The sequence below is a fragment of the Lipophrys pholis genome (genome assembly GCF_963383615.2).
Source record: "Lipophrys pholis genome assembly, chromosome: 1".
Taxonomy (NCBI): Eukaryota; Metazoa; Chordata; class Actinopteri; order Blenniiformes; family Blenniidae; genus Lipophrys; species Lipophrys pholis.
Genome location: NC_137635.1, coordinates 17,060,726 through 17,084,528, shown reverse-complemented (window position 1 = coordinate 17,084,528; position 23,803 = coordinate 17,060,726). Strand labels below are relative to the sequence as shown.

The window sequence follows — 23,803 nt, the reverse complement described above, 5'->3', positions numbered from 1 at the left end:
TTTTTGTTTGTTTGTTTAGAATGTAGATATCATCAATAGCAAACCTGTACACATGGACATGCCCTTGACCAAAACCCGGCACAATGGAGGAGTCATTCACAATCTGGTGCACTGTTTTTGTTTCCTTTTTGTTTTTGTTTTCGTTTTTTCTTTTTTAGGTGGGATCCACTAGAGGTCGCTAGAGCACTGTACAGAAAAAGCCTTGTTCTCGCAAGAGGTTAAAGTCAACAGATGAAACCAAACTGTCATGTCATTTGGGGAGCTTGGGATTTGCGATTGTGGATCTGTTAATAATAAATTGTTTAAGAATATAGATTTTACGGACTCTTCTTCTACCTGAACCTCCACGCTTGTCTTTGATTGAGGTTCAGTTAGCGCTTCAGGTAATCAGCGCCTTCTCTCGAACGGATGTGGGAAATGTCCACCAATCACGTCGCGGCGTCTGTTTGTAAGAAGGCGGGAGCTCACCGATATAGGACCGTTCAGATACGTCAATCATACTGAATGTTCGCCTCTTATTGGTCCGTGACTCCGAACGAGGCGGGATTTTTAGCTATCTGAGGCTGTGGGCGACACGTCAATCATAGGGAATGCTCACCTCTCATTGGTTTGCCGCGCTGCTTGAGGCGGGACTTCACGACGCTCCTCTTGAAATTCCAATGCTAACCAACTTTAGCCAGCGTGCTAACATGTAACACAACGAAGCGCACATTCAAATAACACCCATCGGTCGAAACCTTAAGCGACCTTAATCTTAATGTGCGTCTCGACAACTGCAACTGGGGACATGTGCAGTTAGCCTGAGCGGCGGACGACGAACCTGGCGGCGGCGGCGCTGCTAACCAGCCCCCCTCCCCGGCTCCGAGTGCCGTGTTTGCGGGGACCCGTGCCGGTCTTTTACCGCCGCTGCGAGGACCGCGACGAGCCGGATGCTGTGACTGCCATGAGTCCCGCAGGCTGCCCCCATGTCAGCGGCTTCAAGGTGGACAACTGGAAGCAGAACCTGAGGGTGATCTATCAGTGTTTCGTGTGGAGCGGTTCTGCGGAGACCAGAAAACGCAAGGTAAAGTGACGGGTATTGACGGCGAGGCTGGGGTTGAATGGAATGGGGGGGGGAACCCAGAGGAAGGTGTATCCGAGTGTTTGTATGTGTGTGTGTGTGTGTGTGTGGCGTGGACACTTCCCCGCCCTTCCACAACAACACACGCATCCGACACACTCATTGTCAGAAAGTACAGTCAACCCGCCACCCCTCCATCAGAGCTGGATGAGATGTTGGTGCTGCAGCAGCCGAGCTTGACTTCCTACTACCTCCTGCCCTGCAGGTTGTTGCCTCTGATACCATTGTAATCCCAATTCTAGGCATCCCCAAATTTTCCTCTTACATCACAGCCGCAGATGCATGGCTGCATCTCCTAATCAACAATCTCTCTCTCTCTCTCTCTCTCTCTCTCTCTCTCTCTCTCTCTCTCTCTCTCTGCATGAGTACAGATTGTCTGCCCATGTGTCTGCAAGTAGAGCAATCCTCCATAATGTGCACACAAATACTACACTGTTGTGTTTTTGCATATGCAGCCTGCACCATGTCCAACAAGCAGGGTGAAAATAATCTCCTCCACAAGCCTGGCACATCCTCCACATTAGCATTATCTTGGTGTGCCACACCATTTTTATCGATTGCAGCTCAGTTTTCCACCAGTGCCTTCACTGGTTACAACAAACAGCGGCCTGGGTGGTATCGTGTGCACACCTTTTGTTTAGTCATCCCCATTTCTACAAAAAAATCCTCTGTTCGATTGCAATTGCAGAGCAGTTTCAGTTTGTGTGGCTGTTATGTGTTTTTTTTTTTTTTCTTGTCTCTACTCTTGTCCTTAAGTACCCTCAACCCCGTTTCTCTTTCCACCTGCTTTACACGAGGCCAGTCTTCTTCAAGACTTTTAATTTAATTTCCCTATCTGACGAGAAACAACTAAGATGCAAATGTATGACCTTTTGTCTGCTGTTATGACCTGTTATGCAACACGTCCATATTATGTGCTGGGGCTCAGTTAGTTTGCGACAACAATTGTGATGGTATTTTTACCAGCATGGATAAAAGGATGAGAACAGAAGTAGCTATTTCGCCATTGGATGGACCAGAAAAAATAAGTCCTACGATGAAGTTTTCACACCAGTCAAATTGTGTGTTTGGTGCATTCAGAGGCACTTCCATGTCTGGTGCAGACCGACTCGTGTGCAGGGTTCGGAGCGACCTGGTTTTAGCTGACCCAAACCTGAGTGCGCCGAGATGATGTCATCCAGGTGAAACTAAAGCAGAGGTACAACACATGCGTAACGTAGAAATTGTTAACGTTAACCCTCCGGGCGTATGTGTAGTTTCATTACAAAAGCGAACAACAGTGCCGACTCGCGGCCTCGCACGGTAACTTCAGCATTTCTGCCGTTTCCGTGGAAATGGACATCGGTTCCAAAACGTGAAGCTTTTCTGAAGCGAAAATGCAAAAATGAGGCGTTTTGACTTGAAATGTCGTGTAAATGGCGCCTCAGTCTTCTCAACTGAAGTTGAGGTGTTTTTAGTCAATATCGGGTGGTCTTGAAGTATCATATCGGCTCACTGTTAGAGTTCATAACTCTATGTGTATATGGTTACAAATAACTGTAACTATCTCCATTTTCACCTCCACCTCTGGCTGACGTCTCTATTTTTAATGTGAATTTTGCTCTCCGGCCGTGACGGGGATTTGTCTATAATTACAGCTTTTTTGGTTTTGCGGTTTTACTGGCAGGCTCACGCTTGCCAAACTCTGCGCCTTTTGATCGCCTTCGCTTTAAAGCGTTTGTGTCACTTCGTAACACTGTAGCCTAGTGATTTAAAACACAATATTATAGGAGATGGATCATCTGACAAAAGTGGCTTTGTGAGTCCAGACAGAGGGCGAAGGAAACTTGGCAGACCGGAAAATCCCAACGGATGAGAGGCTTTGCGTTCAGGTGTAGGTGAAGACGGAGACATTTATAGGTCCTCGCAGGCATAGAGCAATCATATTAAAGTGATCAAATTGTATTAAGCACGCGTAAGTCACAATAATAATTGTAAATACACACACACACACACACACACACACACAGAAATGAAGGCATAAGATAGCGTCTTGACTGACAGCTTTAAGTGTGGATGAGTGGGACCGAACCCGTAAAGCAGTCAGAGATCAACAAGGTCAAACTGTCCGACATGCGTCTGTTTAATGTTTTCATGTATTATTACTGACTAATGTTACTGGATATTCTGGCTCGGCTGAACCCACTTGATACCGACTTTAGTCGGATGTTGAGGATGCCGCAGAGGTGACGAGAAAATGCTGTGAATTGCGCCTTGAATGTGATAATGGTTACCCAAAAAAATCCATGCCCGTCGTCTCATTTGTTCTCCATCACCATCCACACTCAGCCTGCATCCGTCTGCTGACCACCGGGCTGCATGTTGAATTTTAAGCACTCGTTCACCTTGAGAATTACAAGCTCTCAGCTTCTGGCTTTATCTCCAATCGCGGGCCGGCCTTATCGCCATCGGAATGACAGGCGCGTCGGATTTTATCTGCCGAACGCGAAGCAAACCGATTCCCCGGACACCTCCGCCGGAAAACGTCGACTGAAAGTTAATGCATCGTCCGTTTCCAGGCCTTCAGGTGGGCAACACCAGTAGCCTGGAGGATTTTTAAGTGTGTGTTTACTATTTGCAGATTCGTTTTGATTATTAGATTTCATTTCTTTCACCTTCATTCAAGTTTTTTGGTTGTCTGTGTGCACAAACGTCAACCCAATAAGTGGACATCTCTAAGATTTCTACTTTCTTCACATTATCTCTGATTCCTAAAATCTGACACAACGGCTTCCATTTCAGTGGCATTGAATGTATCCTGAAATATCTTTTGAAAGCCTACACTTAACGCCTGTCAAAAGGAGTATTAGAAACCTATGTTCTCTGCCACAGGCGACAAAACGGTGTTACAGCCGCGAAGCCAAATCTGAACGATCAGAGAAGTCTAGAAATGTGGGTCACGAACTCCTGCGATCCTCACTTCCCCTCTTGTGTTGCGTTAAACCGACTGGTTTTGACAGTGGTAGATACAGTTGAAGGGTTGGGGTTTACTTTTGAACAAATCTGTTTGGCTTTGAGTTGTATCACATGATTGGAAGAATATTTTTGAACATGAAAGACTGCGACCGTAATAAAAGTGAAAAGATTTTTCCTTGAGTGTCTTTGGACGTCGATAAAGTCCATGTCCTTATCGCTCTAGTTCTCTATTTCTATACTTTCTTCTGGCTTCACATTTCATTTCAGTGTCTCTCTCTCTCTCTCTCTCTCTCTCTCTCTCTCTCTCTCTCTCTGTGCTTCTCACCATGTCTATCTTTATCTCTGCCTCTCGTTCTCTTAACTTCACTCTCTTTCTGTCTTTCTTTCAGCTCAGTTTCTATCTCTTATATTCGCGTCGTCCATTGGTAGCTTTCTGTCTCTTTCTGTCGGTCTGCAGCTCTCCGTTTGTTTATTTATACGCCTCTCGCTTCCTGCCGTTCTGTCTTGTAATCTCTATTTCTCTTCATCTCTCTTCACAGATCACTATGTCTATTGATCTGTGGCTCCAGCTCTATCTCAGCCCCCGTTTACAGGAAAACATTTTCTCGTTGAAAACGACTCAACTTTGTTGGCATTTCAGACGTTTTGTTTCCACGACAACGGTGTTGGGATACACAGCGTTCCGGGAATGCAACGTTTCCGAAGCGCACCATTCTCTGTTTTTGGAAAGAAAGAAGAAGGGAGATTACCAGAGTGTTTGTTTTTGCGCACGCGCCCGTGAAGTATACGTTCATGAAGCCATGAATAAATAAATACACGCGAAATACATTTTCAAGTGAAAACGCAAGACTTTCGGTGCGTTTTGGGTGTCCATTTATATGACGCCGGTCCTCAGAGCCACTGCAAATGCAACTTTTTGAAATTGTCCCAACTCTAGGGATGGTCACCGTTCACATTTAAACCGGTACGGTACCGGTACCCGGTTTGCGTTTCTGTGATAATAAATGTCCATTTGTAAAATAATAAAATCTTTTAAGATATATTTCTCAATATATAAACGTTAAGAAATGTATCAAAACAACATCCAACGGTTTGTATTGTAACATCGCGGTAGTTTCACTAACTTCTGCCGTTTCTTTTCTTAATAATGCACAAATTAAAACCCAGCTCCACCTCCTCCTCCTCTTTTCCTCTCTGGAAACATTGTGTGACGAGGCTCCATGGAGGACAGGTTTGCATGTTGAAAAGCGGAGCCTTTGTTGTCTGAAACCGCAGCGACTGACGTCACTGCGGGTCACTTTTCATTTATAGAATTCTGACCCGCCCCATGGAAACGTGACCTATGTCCCGACATCTTACATACATACTAAGGAAATAGATGATATAACATTAGAATAAGCTTGTTTTCCGACTGTTCTCTAGAATCTTTATAATCCCAAATTTACCTCATAAAATGGCCATGAATGTGTTATTTTCCATTGTTATGATTTTTTTTATGCACTTCTTTATCAGAAGACAAAGTTTTGTACTTCCACAACTCTTCCTGGGTGTGTTTTCGATTTTTTTATTTAAATTTTTTTTTTCGATTAGATTTTTTTTTTTCAGTAACGGTGCTTGGCAAGCGAGTTGTGTTCCTGCTCTTCTCACAAACGCGCGTTTCGTAAAAATGTGCTGCAGTTGAATAAGAAAATAAACAAGTTTGACAATATTATCAGATTTATTACTAGAAAACATTGTCACAACCAAGAAATAACACATTCCTATACTTTTTTGGGGGGCTGGTTCAGTGCAGTTTGCACACAAGCGAACAGGTAAGACTGCAGGTTGCAGTTTGTTATTCATCCTTCTGTTGTCAGACAAGCAGCACATATTGAGGAGAGCCCCCGAGATGCTGTATTTGTCGTTCCTCTGCCCAGAAGGATGTCATTCTTGCTTATCTGGACGCTGTCCTACTCCGGATTCGAGCCTCCTCCTTCAGGTGCTGCTGCCTTTGGCTCCCAGTGTAAATAATCTTCTTGCTTTCACTTCTCACACCCGGATCCTTCCAAGCCATTACCTCCACTAACACGCCATCCCGCCTGCAGATGGCCCGTCGCCGACGGCCCGCCACTTCTCCGGTAAATGTGACAAGAGTCGGAGGCTGTTGGCAGAGTCCTGGAGAAACCGCTCTTGTTTCACAGCCGCCGTTCCACTACTTCCACGACATGCCAGTCACTGCTCAACGCGTGCCGTCGGTCTGACAGCCGAGGACGTGGAACAGGCACCGCAGACGAGCGGCAGACTCAATTTCCTACAGCAATCCAGCGCCCTCGGGGACGGGGAGGGAGAAATCCAGCGGCACGCGCCATAACCCTGACAGCCAGGAGAATGAGTGAGGAAAGATAGTTGCATATTGATGCGTATTTTCATAATTCATGTGCTGTCTAAGCACTTACACATAGGGCGGCGTGTCTGCGTGCGGAGAATGAGAATCAGTTTTATTTGAGCCTCGGTTTTGCGTTTGTGGCAGGGCTCATGCTGGATTGAGAACATTGTTTAGCTGAGGCCTTATCATATAATCTAGTGGATTTTAAAGTGGATGGCGGGCTTTCACTGGGGGGCACCAGAGAGCTTCTGAGGGTCTGTGTGATGCCTTTTCCAAGCATTATTGCTCATATCTTTCTAGTATTCCATGCTTCAGTGCTTTAGTGTACCAGTTAAGACAATTGCGGATCATATTTAGATTTTCAATGATTTACTAAATTGTATTTAACTCCGGTGAACACACATTTAGCCAACAGTATGTGATACGTGTGCATTTTGTCCATAGTGCCCACCTCTAGTTTACACAGCTGCTTCTGATGACGCACGTACCACGAAAAACTGGAGGCGATTGGTTTGGTAATTTCAAATGGGTCATCCAAATGAAATCTCAATAATTATTAACAACATATTCACATAGTGATAAAAGCAGACAATAGCATCCTTTCAATAAATTTGAATGAGGTATTCGGAATTGTAATGCTGTCCTTGATTTTCAGTGTTGGTGTGGCCTGAGTTTATCAATAATTGATGATCTCGCTGCAGTGAGAATTGCTTGTTTCTGTTTTTTTCTTCACAACGTACAGATAAAGAGCCACATGGAAGTTCAGAAAGAAGGATTTACAAACTGCTTTATCAAAATGTTCAGTTTGTCGCCCTTTAACTTCCGTCTTTGTTTAGATAAAGGAAAATGCAACTTTTCTGAAATGCTGCTACTGTGCATGGTCACCACGGCCACAGTATGTGGTTCTTCTGCACATGCGCACGTAGATAGACGACAACAATTGCGGCCTCCGGAGTCGATATTCTCCTGGGACAAACGCGCGTATTCGCCATTGTTAATGTTTAGATTGTTCTCTGCGCGCACGTGTGCAGTTTCATTACATATACAACAGCACCCACTAGTGGCCCTACATGGAAACTACATTGTTTTCACCACTTCTGCCCTTTTCGTGGAAACGGACATCGTTTCCAAAACGCATGCAGTGGCAACGCGAAACTTTTCTGAAACGAAAAAGCAAAAAACGATGCGTTTTTACTGGAAACGTGAAAAGATGCCTCATGCTGAGCTGGAACAAAGGGCAGTACCGTTTTCAATCGGCACACCAAACAACGTATTTCGTCGATATTCCGTCAATTGCACAATTAGAACCTCCTCCAAATGAAGCGCAACAAATGTAAAATATGGAGACATTACGGTGCTTGAGATGCCGTCAAAGGGATGATGAAATCTGGAGACTACCGATCCACTTTATGGAGAACAGTGTCGGTCGGTGCCAGAAAAGTGGGTTTGAGGTGAAACTCTTGAGTCTTTAAGCAGGACAGTGACATCACAAAAACACAAAAGAAACTGTTAAAAGAAGCATCTGAAAATGGCCTACAATGAGACTTGAGACACAAACTCGCCACATATTATTTGGGGAAGACTGAAAAGCTTTTATAGCCACAGAACGAATGAAATAAAAATAAAAAATAAAAACTCTGGATGGATACAAGACTTGCTTAGAATCTGTCAAAGTTACACTTTTCTTTTCTATTATCGTGCTACTTTGTAAAACTGCATTCTGTTCAGCAACTTTTCGATATTTTCATAAAACAACCAGTTCATTTAGTAGCAGCCATTATTCTTTTCGCCTCTCGGTTCTTTGACTCTCCTCCGCTTGTTTCTCATTTTCCTCACTCTCCTCCTCAAGGCATTGCTAATTTCTTCTCACCTCCTCATATTCACGCTGGCTCATTGGCATGCCAGCTTGTCATCTGCATGCTTTTGAACTATCGCTATCTACCCTCCATCCACAGTCACACCGCCTTTTTTTTTTTTTTTTGCCTTTTATTTGCCTTTCCAGACTTTCAAACAGAATATATAGGAAGCACAGTTAATATTTGATCATTCTATCCTGTATTTTGAAGACTGCACATTGATTACAAGAGTTTTATCTGGATCATCACATGTTTAAACTTGCCGGCATAACGCCAATAAATCCTAATCTATACTATATTTGGATGCTCAGAGCTTTTTGAAGCCATGTTCGTGTACTTGGTTCCACGACAGCCATGTTCGATTGCTTTCCCGATGCTGATTGTTATTCTGAACACATCACCAGCGATCAAAGCAAACCTACACCTGTGCTTCTCATTTCTACTTCATAGAAAGTTAGTGTCCGAGAAGGAATGAAGGTGAGAAGAGGAACAGAACAAGGAAAATGGCTTATGACATCTCGAAATGTCAAAAAAAAAAAGAAGAAGAAGCTTTTTTCTTGCAATACTCTGAGGTGTAACATCTGCTGCTTGCTGAATGGACTGCAGAGGTTCCTCGGAATATTTCAACCACTTCCTGATTGAGTTTTGGCTCCAGCAGTGAATGAATGCCAATGGATGATGTAACAAAATGATAAACTCTTCTTGTTCTGCATGTTGAGAGACGGTTTCAATTCAAACCCTCACCCATAATTATAGCAAGGTGACGCTTAAAGCTACAAGAAGTTCACCTTAAAGTATTTGAGGACTTTCAAATGGAATTTAGCACAAAATATATTGGAACAATTTAGGAAACCTCGCAGTTCTTCTAGTTTCTTGATCGGTAGGCCCCTCTCGGGAATAGTACTAACCCTTTATGAATGTCGTACTGGAACAATGCGCCTTGATGGGGCGCGAGTTGAGACTGTAGAGAAGCACCAGTCAGATCTCCCCTGGTAGACGTCTGTTGGAGGTCTGCCAGGCACAACCAACTGGGACAAGAGCCTGAGGGTATCCCAGAGAATACCCATCCCAGCTGGGCTCACTACAGCTTGGGACCCTGTGGGAAGAGCTGGAAGAATTGGCTTTATCTGCTTCCAAATTGTCATTTGAAGCTTGTTTGTGAGGATCAATTAAAAAAAAGATGGTTAAAAAACAGCTATGACCTTGTCAAACTCTGCAGGTACAGGTAGAGGTGATTGATGGACGTGAAGCCACAAAGAACATTATTGTGGAGTAGAGGAAGAGAACCTGTCGTTTGCGCCATGTGTGTGTGTGTGGATATATTTTTACTAAGATGTATTATATTTTTGCACTAGAGACTGCACTTAGAATTTCGTTGTACCTTGACTACCTTTGAATTATTAACATAGAATGTTCTGTCTGAAACTCATCAGAACAAAGTTCATGGGCGGCCTTGACAACGTTGTTCTAGTTGGATAGCGAAGCTGCATTTGGGGAAAAAAACGGGTTGAAATGTTGACAATGCAACGTTCTGTGTCATACAAGCACGGTGCTCTCACAATATTGTACTGCACAGATTTATTCTACCTAGATACCATTTCTCTATCCTTTTGGAGCTTCTTTCGATAACCCATATATTTTTTATTGTCTTTTATTGGCCTGTTGATTTGTTTAGAATTTGCTGCGCAACAATTACATTTCTTGCCCCGGGAAACATCAAGAGGATCGTTCCTCAAAAATACGTTGGGATAAAAAGGGCCTACATTAATGCTGCTAATGCTGCTGTTTTCAATGCAGGTCTCCCCGTGTGGAGCGAACAGGCGGTGCTGTTGCCATATTTGTTAGTTTTCATATCTTTCAAAGGTGAACGTGTAAGAGTGGCATGTGCAAATCACAGTGTGGGATGCAGGATTTTTTTTTCGTGATCACATCCTTCTCCCCTCTCCCTTTTCTCTTCCAGGCCAAGTCATGTATCTGCCACATGTGCGGCGCCCACCTCAACAGACTCCACTCCTGCCTCTACTGCGTCTTCTTCGCCTGCTTTGCCAAAAAACACATCCACGAACACGCCAAGAGTAAAAGGCATAACCTAGGTATGTCACCCTCGCACCGTCTCATTTTATTGCTTCAGTAGTTTCAAATTGTATTAATTGATCTGTCACATCCACATATTGACTCACACTCGTGACAACTTGGGGTTTAATGTTTCTACACAGTTTATGATCGAACCTCAAACATTGGGATAAAAAAACACATCAATTCTGTCTGCCTCCTATGATGCATTGATACCTCTGTTTGTTAAATGAAGCGTGTACCACCTGGAAGAGATGGGCGTTGGTACACCCTCGTTTTTGGCGAATCTGCATGCTTGCAAAGGAATGTACAACTGGAACCTGGAAACCATTCCTCGAAACATTTCTCCAGATATAGATGATCAACCCCTAAAGCCAGTAACGATAAGTTCATGCTTTCTGAATGCAGGCATGCCTTTGACTCTCAGCAGGTCCTGCATACTGCTCTATATCTAACCAGGCATACTACACTTTAAAATTGTATCAAGTAGTTTTTCACAGGCCCACTGCAATACATTTGTGGTTTGAGAAGCATTTAATCAAGCCAAATAATCAAGAGCAGCAGAGCCTTGGGCTGTTACGCAACCTTGCGCAACAAAACTGCAACACAGTCCGGGAAGGTTCCCGGCCCCCGGAGGGAGGTTTGAATGCCACCTGTGTGTTGTGGTCTCATCGAACTCGTGAGATATAACACACACATTAGGGGCCGTGCTAATGAGCAGAAGGAGAGGTCTGTCCTGATCACTGAGTAGAATAAAGAGCGTCGAGTCGTTTATCGAGTACACCTTCCCACCTTCTTTCAGAAGCCCTCCAAGCATTCGCAAGCGTGTGTATTTATAGGCACAACAATGGGATTTGTCTCCGACTTGTTTTGACAGGATTAATATTCCAGGTCACGGAGGTAACTCCAAAATACCGCACGCTACCGCTTTTGCTGATTTACACTGCATTTGTTCAAATATTCCCCCTTGAAGGCTTCTGTTTCCAGGAGCCGAAAGCCACCGATACGGAAGCTGCTTTGCAGACGTGCATTCACAAGGATGAAACAGCGAAAGTTGTGTTTTACCGATGCGCCAAATTAAATATTTGCATCAAACAGACACAATCTGGAAGGCTGCAGATTTGAGCGAAGTCGTGGGTGTTTGCTGAACATTAGGACCAGTTGGCTGTTTTCCCCTTCCGTCTTTGCAACTCCCACAGGAACACATGGCCTGTAATACTCCAAATACCGCTCAGACACGACTGAATTTATTGCAGAAAAGACGACTGAATAGTATTTGAACTCGGGCAGGAAACACAGCTGTTGAACAACCTACTGTACATTGTGGGGAAAAAAAACCATTGCAAATGAAATTAAACAACAAATCCAGCTGCAATGCTTCTTATCAAAAATTCTCTAACTGTTTGCTGATATGATTTTCATTGGCTCCGAGCATTGTTGTCATGTAAACGGATAATTTTTCCATTTTGACTTGAAAATCTTTTGTAAAAGGGGCCTAAAGCAGAAGTTATTTTCATCATATCATCAGAAATTGTCAAAACCCTGAAAGAACTACTCTTCTCTCAATAGAATATATTTTTTTGTAGATGCCACTAAGAAATTTAAAGAAACGGGAAAGTTACTAACCAAATAGAACTCTTAATTAAATACAAAATACATCCAATCACAATTAAAGTATAAGAAATAGAAATCATTAAGAGGAATAACAATATAAGGGCGTCGTGTTTGAGGCTGAAATTGCGAGAGATGAAACGGCATTTGCAAAGAACGTTAGCCTTGTCGTCACAAGACAAAATAAAGGACAGACTTAAGATAGAACATGGTTTAAACAGGACACAATCTTCATCCTTTTAGTCTGAAATCAGCCGGCAGCTCGCTCTCTTTTTTTCTTTTTTCTTTTTTTTTGTTGTTCTTCTCCACATAAAAGAATTGGGCTGCGATTCAGGCATGTTACACTGCAGCGTTTCAGGACGACGGCACATGTTGAGAATTTGCCATTTGTTTCTTTTTGTTTCTGGATCTTGCTTTTATGAAGCCTCCTTTACTTATGCATGAGCTCAGGAACCCCCCCCCTCTCTCTCTTTAGCGGGTGTGTGCTCGAGTTCCACGACGTGTAATTGTGAGATTAATTAGGTTAGCAGCTGAATTGCTGGTGCAAAAATAGCGTGAGAAACCGTCTGACACACGGGGAGGGGAAAGGCGAGAGGAGGAACAGATCTCAGCAGAATAGTGAGGAGGTAATTAAGTCGTCTTTAACAAGCCCCATGGAATTAGCCTTCATTAAACCACAGCCCCGCCTTCCCCCTCCTCCTCCCCGTTTCTCCTCCTTATTTGTTTGTTTTTTGCCATTTCATCTCGTTCACCCGCCCGTTTTATCCATATCCACTCAGCCATTTGGTGTTTTCCAATCTCTCTGTCTCCATCCTCCTCTCTTCAGACCTCCTTGTTCCCATGGTTACCCGATGACCCTTTCGCTATCCAGAACTGTCGAAGGACTTTGTCTCTGCGCGATGGTACCATCAGCCTCGTCCACTATTGTCTGTCTTTTCCAACCTCCTTACCTCGTCACCCCCCCCCCCCCCCCCCTTCATGACTGCAGGGGATGAAAGCTAAACGTCCAACGGGTTTTTATTGCAACAGCAGCAAACGGGTAGCTGCAGGGTATGGAGCAGGTGTGGAGAGGAGTTGAAAAACAGTTCCTGTTTGGACATGAACATTTAAGTGAGCATGAGATTTCCGGGAGATGTGAAACTTTTCTTCTATTTCTACTGTCTGTCATTTATGGACTTAAATACAGCAATAAACCATGAAGTGGAAAAACTGCAGCTTTTATGAGGTAATCCTGGTTTACAGTGGTCAGTACCTATCAAAATTGGTCCAAAGATGGGGAAAAAAATTAGTGTTGGCAGGGTCATGATCGCTTAATGATGCTTGTGTGGACCAAAGGCTGCCCCCATGTGGATGAACTATTGTAGCTCAGACAGCGGCAGGGATTAATTCTGATAGAAATTGGTTTCCCCAATGGAAACCTTTATGGCCCCTGGTGTACCCCCATTCACGGGTATAGTATTGGTCGATGGTCGAGGTTCAGGAATGGTTTTGGGAACACAGCAACCAGAATATGAGGGCTGTGCTGGCAAAATAAGACCAATTTATCTCAGAACTTCTGGCTCAGGAATGTTGTGACCCGCACAATGTTAGGCACGAGTTCATGATCTTCTGGCCGGTGGGCGTATGTCGGCTGATAAGCCCGGCTTTCTAGCAATGCAGCACAATGGCAACGCAATCTGAATGGTATGAAAATGAACGAGGAAACGAAGCGGCGGACCTTGATTACCTTCACACAGTCGCATGAACTGAGCCATCTCTGCATTCGGAATGAAACGTAGAGTCTTTTCTTTGTTTCCAGCTATCGACCTGCTCTACGGGGGTATTTACTGCTTCATGTGCCAAGACTACATCTATGACAAAGAGATGGAACAGATTGCCAAAGAGGAACAAAGGAAAGCATGGAAAATGCAAGGTAGGCGACAATAAACTATACAGCTCGACACAAACACAATGCGGTAAATATACATATACAATGACGGGCCCCGAGATCGATCCTCACGGGACGCCACAAGTCCCTTTGTAGTTTTGCGACAGATTATTGTCATATAGCTGCTCCGCTGCTGACCTTTTGTCTCAGATTATTGAGCAGTTTCAGGAGCCTTTTCTGTTTTTTCTTCAACATTTCAGAGGAACTCAACATATTGACTTTGTCAAACCATCCCAATGAGGATTCTGACAAGCCAAATGTGCCACAAAACATTTGTCAGTTTTTTGTTTTCTTCACTGAACTACTTCCAAACATGAAACCTAAAATATGGATTTATAGCAGATTTGGAAGATATACCCTGGCTTTGATTTCCCATGAGTACTTGGAGGAAAACTCCCTCACAGGCAAAGGGACTACATGCAAACTCCACACAAGAAAAAAACAGCCTATAACCTCCAGGCTTCTTGTAATACAAATAAACTGAGCCGACAACTCATAAAATTTGCCTATCAATGCCTTTCTGTGGCACTAACGGTTATGCATGCATATTGACTATGGGTTGTATTTCAGGTATAGGAGAGAAGTACTCAACATGGGAGCCCACCAAGAGGGAGCTGGAGCTGCTCCGCCACAACCCTAAGCGAAGGAGAATCACTTCCAACTGTACTATTGGTGAGTGCTGCAAGCTACCATTTTGTAGACCCAGACGGAGAGAGGCGTCACTTGAATATTGCAGAAGCAGTAAACGACAATACACTATTCATTGTCGCCCGAGCCAGCCAGTAAATACTGCATCGAGCACATTATTTTTGTGTCAATAAAACATGCTCATGGTCTGAACTGACTGCGGGTATTGGAGGGACACTGTGGTGGTGGGATGAGGCTGCCTGTGGGAGCGAGGAGTGCTGGCATACGTTTAACACCTTGTAGCAGCCTGCAGGGATCCGCTCGAGCACCATTAAAATCTCTGGCACCGTCTTCGATGAGGGAAATGACAGGCCTGGTTGCTCATCTGAGAGAAGGCCGCCACTTTCCTCCTTCCCTTCCACCCTCCCTTCCTTGTGTGGGGTGATTTGACGAGGGTTTCCCAGCTTACAGTCCAGCTTTGCCTCTGGGAAAGTGTGTGTGTGTGTGTGTGTGCGTGTGTGTGTGTGTGTGTTTCTCAGTTAACGGCATTGCAGTATCGGAACTGCAGCAGCCAAGAAAGATGATCTTTCTTGTTTTTCTCTTCTTCATTCTTTTGTGTTGACTGTTTTTTGTTTTGTTTTAACTATGTCTGTTTTGACCGCTCTCCATCCATCGTCAATCCTCAGGCCTCCGCGGTTTGATAAACCTGGGCAACACGTGTTTCATGAACTGCATCGTCCAGGCCTTGACGCACACGCCGCTACTGCGAGACTTTTTCCTGTCCGACCGACACAAATGCGAGATGCAAAGCAACTCCTGCTTAGTGTGCGAGATGTCGCAGTTATTCCAGGAGGTAAAGTTTTTTTTTTATATATAAATGCACACCACCAACAAATGACTGTCATGACGCCGCAGGACCAACAAGCCTAATGATGGCCTTTCTTGTAATACAAGTTTTTACTACAAGATGGCGCCATGATGGTTAGTAGGACTGCACGATAATGCGATCGAGATATGATGTTCGTATTTTGTTGACTTCGTTAGTCATTTATTTCTATAGATATATTTTTTGGGGTCTGTTGCCACCACATATGCTGTAATATTGAGATAATGAGGATCTATTATCAAAAAAAACTAGGGCAATCTAGGAAACTCTAGGACTCCACCTGATTGGCCAAATATGTTGACATGCGTGGTGTAAATGCACACTGCATGGAAATATCTGTGATGTTGTTTTCCATTGCTATAAACAGCTGTTGTACGTGAAAACAATAACTTAGCAGCCGTGCTCCTGATCTTAATGCTCCATCGTGCCTTGTCAGCACTGTTTTTGTTGTTGGTAGAAGTAGTAGAAACTCGCTCAGTTTGCTCGTCATCTTTTCCGTTGTATTTCGTGCCTTAAGTGATCTACCAAATATTTTTTACAAATACCTTCAGAACTCTTTTATTAAGAAGAATTAATCAAAATGTTCACACTGTTATATCACAAAGGAAATAAACTAAGCATAATGCAACAATCTCCGTTACTCAAACGTCAGTCTTTATTTAGAACAGTTCCGTTTTTTAAAATAGAGGAAACTGGTGTCCATTCTTTTGTTGATTCATGGTAATGTTCAGACAAAATAGAAAATGAACACTAATTAGGGCTATACAAAAATTTATGCTGTCAGCATTCCACCCCCCAATATTAATTTGACTCTTTTCAAACAGGAAGCTGGTTGAATTTAATGCCAGTGAATGTGTTATAACACTTTCCTATTGTTAGACTGTTTTGTGATATTATAATTAATTTAGAGGCTTCCATTCTTGAATTCTACAAGATTCTTTAAATCTCTTGAGCTGTAGCAAACAGTATTGTACTGTATCAAGGACGTTCATCGATACGATATATTATTGTATTGTGACTCCCATGACAACATCCAGCCCCATTACTGACGGCAAACTGCTTCGACTCAGAGCAGAACTGAGGTGTGACATTATGGCATGTCTATTGTGTGAAGTGTGGAAAAAGAATGTTTTCTTTATCACACACTCCTCTTGTCAGTTCTACTCAGGCCACCGCTCGCCTCACATCCCGTTCCGCCTCCTCCACCTGGTGTGGACTCACGCCCGGCACCTGGCCGGCTACGAGCAGCAGGACGCCCACGAGTTCCTCATCGCGGCACTGGACGTCCTGCACAGACACTGCAAAGGTCAGAGGAAAACTTAACACGGACAGGAAGGAAGATTAGCAGGGTTTGTGGGAGAGATGAGATGAGAGCGGTGTACAGCCTGACACACTCGGCACTGATCACAAGTCCCTCTGAGTGTCTGTGAAGTCACGCAGCATCGCTGTGTGTGTGTGTGTGTGTGTGTGTGTGTGTGTGTGTGTGTGTGTGTGTGTGTGTGTGTGTGTGTGTGTGTGTGTGTGTGTGTGTGTGTGTGTGTGTGTGTGTGTGTGTGTGTGTGTGTGTGTGTGTGTGTGTGTGTGTGTGTGTGTGTGTGTGTGTGTGTGTGTGTGTGTGTGTGTGTGTGTGTGTGTGTGTGTGTGTGTTCACACAGATGACAATGGGAAGAAAGCCAACAACCCGAACCACTGTAACTGCATCATCGACCAAATCTTCACAGGGGGCCTGCAGTCTGACGTCACCTGTCAAGTGTGCCAGTAAGTGTGTGTGTGTGTGTTCCTTCAGGTTTTTCTTACATTGCGGGGACGTCTTTCGCAGTACGGGGACTAACTGCATTATGGAGACGAACTGCAAAAATAATGCAAGTCATATCATTTTAGCAGCGAGATCATGATGAGTTGGCTTAAGGAATTGCATTCAAGTTAATGTAATGTCCCAAAAAGTCTAGAAGATGTGACTCTGTATGTGTGTGTGTGAAAAGCAGAACACACCCATTTGTGCCTCTGTGGAGGCCGTATGAATAGATTAAAGTCCAACAGAACAAAGCCGTGGCCTTGTACAACACCATGGTGCAAAATTGCAGACACACTTGAAAACTCCCTGATTCCTTGCCCTGAGGTGACAACTCCTCGACACGCGAACACACTCCACCTCCTCGATGCCTCCACTCGCCTCTATCATTGGCATATTGCACCATCAATCACACACACACACACACTGATATGCTACACTGCAGCAACAGGAAAAGCCTTTCATGGTTTATATACAAGATGTAAAGTTGGTCTCTAGTTCCACCTGGTGGTTGCTTGAGGCCACTGAAACTTTCTTAATTGCGATCCTAAAAGATGGCAGGTAGGTATTTCACATAAAAGTACAGATTCTTTAAGAATTGACAGCTGCGGTACAGTTTTTTGTTTTTCCTGATTGAGTAACAACAGGTAATTTAAAAGGAAAACCCGAACCTCATTCTTCTGGTTGGATTACATGTCTGTGTTAATATTATTCTTTATTTGATCGTTTCTTGCGAGAATTTACAGGGGGTTGACAAAGACAACAAAAGCAAAACAATACTTTTCGTACAGATCTGTAAATGTGGATGTTTTGTCTCTATGCTTGTCGGAGGGAAGCCCTTTCTGTCCTCGCTCTGTGAGGGAACTCATGCTCCCATGGGGCTTCTGCTAGTTTGTCATTTATTCGTTTTGCCATTTAGAACGTAATTGAAGCAAACACCCGTGACATGGATCCCGCTTAATCTCCTCTTTTAACTCCAGAAAATCCATGGCGGATCTTCTGAGGAGCACGGAGCAGCCGAAACTACATTAGTCACTGTTTGGCGGCATTTAGCCGAGCCACAAAGGTTAAGTCCCATAACGAGGCAACCTGAGGCCAAATTGAAGAGAAAATAAATCCTACTGAAGGTAACTTGTGGCAAAACGTAGAAGTAGTTACTGATCTCTGCGTCACTCCAGGTCACGAAGCTGTGGCATCCTTTTAAAGAGCCTTTTCCTCTTCACTGACACAATTGAGCCAAGTTGTTTCTAGCAAAGTCGTGAGGCCCAATGGGAAAGAAGGTCAGGGTAACAAAGCCAGCCATGCTGTTCTAGAGGAATGCTGCCGAGTCTTTTATCTGAGCCACAGCTGCTTGGGATACCGGGGCAACGATGAACAATTTGCTGGGGATGAAACATAAGACGGGATATGTTTCTGCAGAGCATCTCGATCGAAACAAACTCCTCAGTTCAGAAATGATCATTCTCCAGCACCTGCCCTCTGGGTATTAACCCACCTGCCACATGATTTGTTTTGAGGTTATGTCGGGTGTTCGTGGGAAGGTCTAAACCTAATCGGGTTGAGCCGAAATTACATCAGTAAACATGAGAAAAATCCACTATAATCTGGGTATTATTGGTTCTTTAAAGAAATAGATCTGGCACATTTAGCAATAGTCTTATCACATGTTCAGGCACACCGTTAAACAAATTGAAGCTAATGATGAATACTAAAGTAAAGCTGTGCAACGTTTATGATGCTGTGAAGAGTTCTGAGTTAGTTCAGGATTAAAGATTTCTCCTATTTTGTAGTGTCATCTTAAATAGTCGTACTTATTTGATCAACTTTTATTAGTTTTGGTCATCTGTCTTGTTTCTTTGTCCGAAATTCATTATTCTTAGTTCGGGTTCTATTCAGTGAAATTAAACGCGGTTTTTCTGATTCACAAATGCTTTAAATCACTTCGAGCATCATGTACAGGGGCCCTAAACGATGGTTGCAGCAAGCGATAATTCTTTATTGGAAATGGACAGTGAAACATTGGCACTTCCTCACACGCTCTGTCTCTTCCTCTCAGGGGAGTTTCAACAACCATCGACCCGTTCTGGGATATCAGCCTGGATCTGCCGGGGTCCTCCACACCATTCTGGCCCCTCAGCCCCGGGGGCGACGGATCAGCCCTCAACGGAGAGAGTCACACCACTGGAGCCACAACGCTAACAGACTGCCTGCGCAGGTAACACACATGTTCAGAAACGTCAACATCAACGACATCTTCAGCTGTTCTCAAACCAAGTTTCCAGAATCGTCAAGCTCAAGTCATTGAGGGCCAGAAAGGGCAAAACCAAACTCATTTCAGCTCATTTCAGCTTCACTGGAGCACAGGAAATGGCTCAATCTCCTCCCGTGTCCCTTTTTAGATTCACCAGACCGGAGCACCTCGGCAGCAGTGCGAAGATCAAGTGTAGTGGTTGCCATAGTTACCAGGAGTCCACCAAGCAACTGACCATGAAGAAGCTGCCGATCGTGGCCTGCTTTCACCTCAAAGTAAGAGAGTTCATGTTTGACTGCCAACCGAGGAGATAACAGAGATGCCATTCTAACGTGTGCGTGTGCGTGTGTGTGTGTGCGCGTGCGCATTCTCAGAGGTTTGAGCATTCCGCCAAACTACGGAGGAAGATCACTACTTACGTCTCCTTTCCACTGGAGCTGGACATGACTCCCTTCATGGCTTCAAGGTGAGGACAATCTGCAAAGTGGGGAAAACTAAATATTCCATGTGTTCTGGACTCGCTTTAAAAGGCAGTGGCCACGTGTGGGCGACACTGAGCAGATAATTTCCGCCGATTTGTTTTCCGGTTCAGTGATGATTGATGATGCGTTCAACATTCTATGAAACAAAGTGTCACAATCCAGGTGTTTGACCGAGTCTGTTGTGTCCTGTTGCGTTTCAGTAAAGAAAGTCGGATGAATGGGCAGTACCAGCAGACTGTTGACCCCTTCAACAATGACAACAAGTAAGGCCCGCAATAAATGGGCTTATGAACCTGAATGACTTTGAAAAATTTCTTGTCAATTTATCAGGAAGATGATATTTTATTTGTACTGCAGCAGATTCATCAGTCTTTCAGGTTCTCCTCCCCAGTTCTGCTTTCGCATTCATTGCACTGCCATCCTCCACAGATTTTACCCAGGAGAATTCTCCGCCTGATACAGTTCTCTGTTCCAGGTATAGTTTGTTTGCGGTGGTGAACCACCAGGGGACGCTAGAGAGTGGCCACTACACCACCTTCATCCGGCAGCACAAGGACCAATGGTTCAAGTGTGACGACGCCATCATCACAAAGGCGAGCATCAAGGACGTGCTGGACAGTGAAGGGTGAGCTCGTTTTACATTCATACATCCTTTTGGTGTCTAATCATACCAAAATACATTTGGTATCTTGTCCTAATCGGATCATTTTCATAAGTAATTTTCACGATCAAGCGGTTTTTATACCTTAACCCAAACAAGTAGTTTTGGTATCTATAACTATGGAGTTTGTGTCTCTAATCCTAAGTAGCTAACTCAACTGAAACAAGTAGTTTTGAAACCTTACGATAGCTAAGAGTTCGAGTATTGAATCCGATCCATGTAGTATTAGTACCTCAACCTACCAATACACTAATACTCTAATCCCCACTAAACTGCTGTAGATAACGGAATCAAACAAGTAGTTTTGCGACTTAAAGTATGTCATTTTATTCAACTCGTTTTGGCAAATAAATCTTTTGGTAATAGAACCTCCGCAAGTAGTTTTGGTACTCTTAAGACAACATGTAAGTTTGGCACGTCAACCCAATACAACATTTATTACCAAAAAGCATTAAACAGCAAAGGAATGTTCACACCTGAACACAAGTGTTCTTTCTTTTGGTGCAACAGAGAACACAGGTGTTATTTGTAATGTTTATGTATAGTACCTTATTTCTGTGTTAAAGAAATACATTTGAGTGACAGTGGTTCCGTCTCCCACAGGTACCTCTTATTTTACCACAAACAGTTCCTGGAGTACGAATAGCTGTCTCCGTCAGCCTGACGGAGACGCCATGGGACGCCGCAAGGTTTGCTCACACAGGCCATGGCGACAGAGTAACGAGACCGGCGGAGAAACTGAAACGCGAGCCCGTCCTCGTCACCCGAAGCCGCAACGGTCTCTCGAATCACCCCGACGACACGCTAGCCTACGTTCTTTGTACGACATTCAAGACGGAACCGCCGAAGGAAAACAGGAGACATTTGAAAGGGAGACTCGCCGGCAGCCCTAAAGGAACAGAACTAAAGGTTCCACTTGAATTCCGAGGGTGAAGAAGAAAACAAATGTGACAGTTTACTGTAGGAGCAACACGACTGGAGAATCCTTCCAGTAACAGATGAAGAGTTTCACATTGCCTCGTTTTTAGTTGCAGACAAGAGGAGCGTTTTTTTTTTGTTGTTGTTGTTGTTTCTTTTCCTCTTCAAACCCGGTGAAGTTTATACTTGATCATGAATGCTGTTGCTCACCGACGTCTTTGCCACACACTCGCACAGCTGCAATCACCAACACCCAGGGGCTGCCGGGAGGCCGAGCGGCGGCCTTCCCACCGAGCCGGCGAGGCTCCGCTTTAGCAAAAGAGATGGAATTCTTCCTTCATTCTTTTTTTTTCTTTTCTCGACCGGCAATTTTTTTTGTGGGCACAAGCACACTCGTCCTGACAGAGCCACACTCCTCCAGAAGACCAAATACTTCACGGACAGAAGACGTCTTATTATGCATTTTGTTTTTGTTCAGAGTGGATATGGTGATGAGGGAAGAAAAGAAAAAAAAGGATCACCTTACTAATAGTATTCTGAAGCTTATTCCATTAACTACTCGTGAGTTTGTAGGATGTGAAGGGTCTGTTATTTTCTGCCTGTCTTGCTGCTTCCAATTGTTCACCAGGGAGGAATTAGAACACACAGTGAAGAATATATTTTTATACATACTGCGGTTCAGCGAGAAAAAAAAAAAAAAAAGAGTTTGTTTACGGTTTTGCATTCTCCCGAAACTCTCAACTTTTGTTTGGTCCTGTGTGACATTGTGTCTTTGCTCTCGTCGTTTGTACACGGGATGCAAAGCGGACAAACGACACCGAGTTGTTGCAACAAGGGGCGCCATCTAGAGAGGGACACACTTGGCAGGACAACAGACCCAACAGACACACTTCATCTATCAGCATATTAGCAATTATTTTCAAATTAAGGTCCCAAAATAAACAAAAGAAGAGAAAGAAGGGGTGGCTTGTTTTCATAGATTCCACTGTGCCCCCAAGTGATTATGTGCTACAAAATGGGAAGGAGATAAGAAAGGTTTTTGCCAGAGTATAAAAAAATATCCACCGAGTTTGAATAGGAAGACACTTTCATTTAGCAGGCGCTGTTTTCAACTTAGTGGGAAGAAAATGTGAACTTATTTCAAGTCGAAGTATGCTCTCTTTTAAATCCCAGCCCAGTAGTTAAAGTAGTACTGTTCCAAGTAGTCTCAATGCCCTAAAGCCATTTTGGCACCTACATTTATTCAGGCAATTTTGGTTCCTCAACCTACATGAGATGTTTTGGTTCCCTAAAATTACTGAAGTTGTTTCTGCACCTAAGCTGTTGTACTTCAAGCTATTGAAGTAGTTTTCTGACCTAAACCCTTAATTATGGTGTCTCCATATGCTTAAGCATTATTATGCCAAAACCTACTTCAATATGTTTAGTACCTCCAGGTGAAATTACACAAGAGCATGTCAGAAGTTGGTGTTTGGCTTTATTACTGAGGTTGGGACAATTTCAAAACATAATCAAGTATTTTTTTTTTCGCCTTTTTAAAAGGTACTCCTCAATGGTGTACATGACAGACAAAGTTCATTTAGAGACTCGTCTCCGTCAGTATCGCACTACTTCACTGTCAGTTCAGAGATTGAAGCGTTTGTCCCAAGTGATTCTGGAACAGCTGTGCTGTTAGTGCACGGTCCTTCACTAGGTGGCGCCCCCGTCCCAATAAGGAACACAGTGCAAGGTTTCTCCACGTCCTCTTTGTTTGCTCTATTTGCTCCCAATATTCATTCAACTGCTGCATTAGCTGGGTTCTTCTTTCAATTGGGCCTTTTTTTTTTTTTTTCCAGAGACATTTTCTCCTTGACACCTTGTTGTGATGCTCTTTCAGGTAAATAGCAACAAAAAAATTTTAAAAAAAAAATAAATAAATTGAGAGTTTGTATAATGGGTCAGAAGCTCAATTCTGCAGTGTTAACTGTCGGTCGCATGTTGCTCTAATTTGATGTGTTCAACTGTGTGTGAATGTGTGCCCGTGTATGCGCCCACGAAAGGAAAACAAAACAAAACAAAACAAACAAAAAAAAATTGAACCAACCAGGTGTGTTTGTATAAAATGTGTTGTGCGAAAAGCAACTGAGGGGAAAAAAAAAAAAAAAAAAGAATTATTGTGTGTATGTGTTACTGTTTGTATGCACGTGTGTCGTGCGCGTGCGTATGTAACCTACCGTATGTTCGTGTACTGAATCAGTACTTGCATTCAGCATGCCGTCTGAGCTGGGTATCACAGTTTG

General features: G+C 43.7%; 1 protein-coding gene across 1 annotated transcript; it reads left to right on the top strand.

Annotated features, from left to right (window-relative positions):
* The first annotated feature begins 163 nt into the window (after positions 1–163).
* usp22 (ubiquitin specific peptidase 22) lies at positions 164–23,653 on the top strand. Its single transcript, XM_080472161.1, has 13 exons — positions 164–1,063; positions 10,257–10,389; positions 13,779–13,892; positions 14,478–14,579; positions 15,221–15,387; positions 16,579–16,726; positions 17,076–17,178; positions 19,269–19,427; positions 19,612–19,738; positions 19,838–19,929; positions 20,146–20,208; positions 20,421–20,570; positions 21,210–23,653. Exons 1-13 carry the CDS (start codon positions 944–946, stop codon positions 21,250–21,252), a joined length of 1,521 nt encoding a protein of 506 aa, XP_080328287.1. The 5' UTR covers positions 164–943; the 3' UTR covers positions 21,253–23,653.
* The last annotated feature ends 150 nt before the right edge of the window (positions 23,654–23,803 follow it).

Excerpts from the sequence above, each read along its gene's own strand:
- usp22 (XM_080472161.1), top strand. The coding sequence starts at position 944 with ATGAGTCCCGCAGGCTGCCCCCATGTCAGCGGCTTCAAGGTGGACAAC. Across the intron at positions 16,727-17,075 it reads CCTGCACAGACACTGCAAAG|ATGACAATGGGAAGAAAGCC; the intron begins GTCAGAGGAAAA and ends GTGTTCACACAG. Across the intron at positions 20,209-20,420 it reads CCCTTCAACAATGACAACAA|GTATAGTTTGTTTGCGGTGG; the intron begins GTAAGGCCCGCA and ends TCTCTGTTCCAG.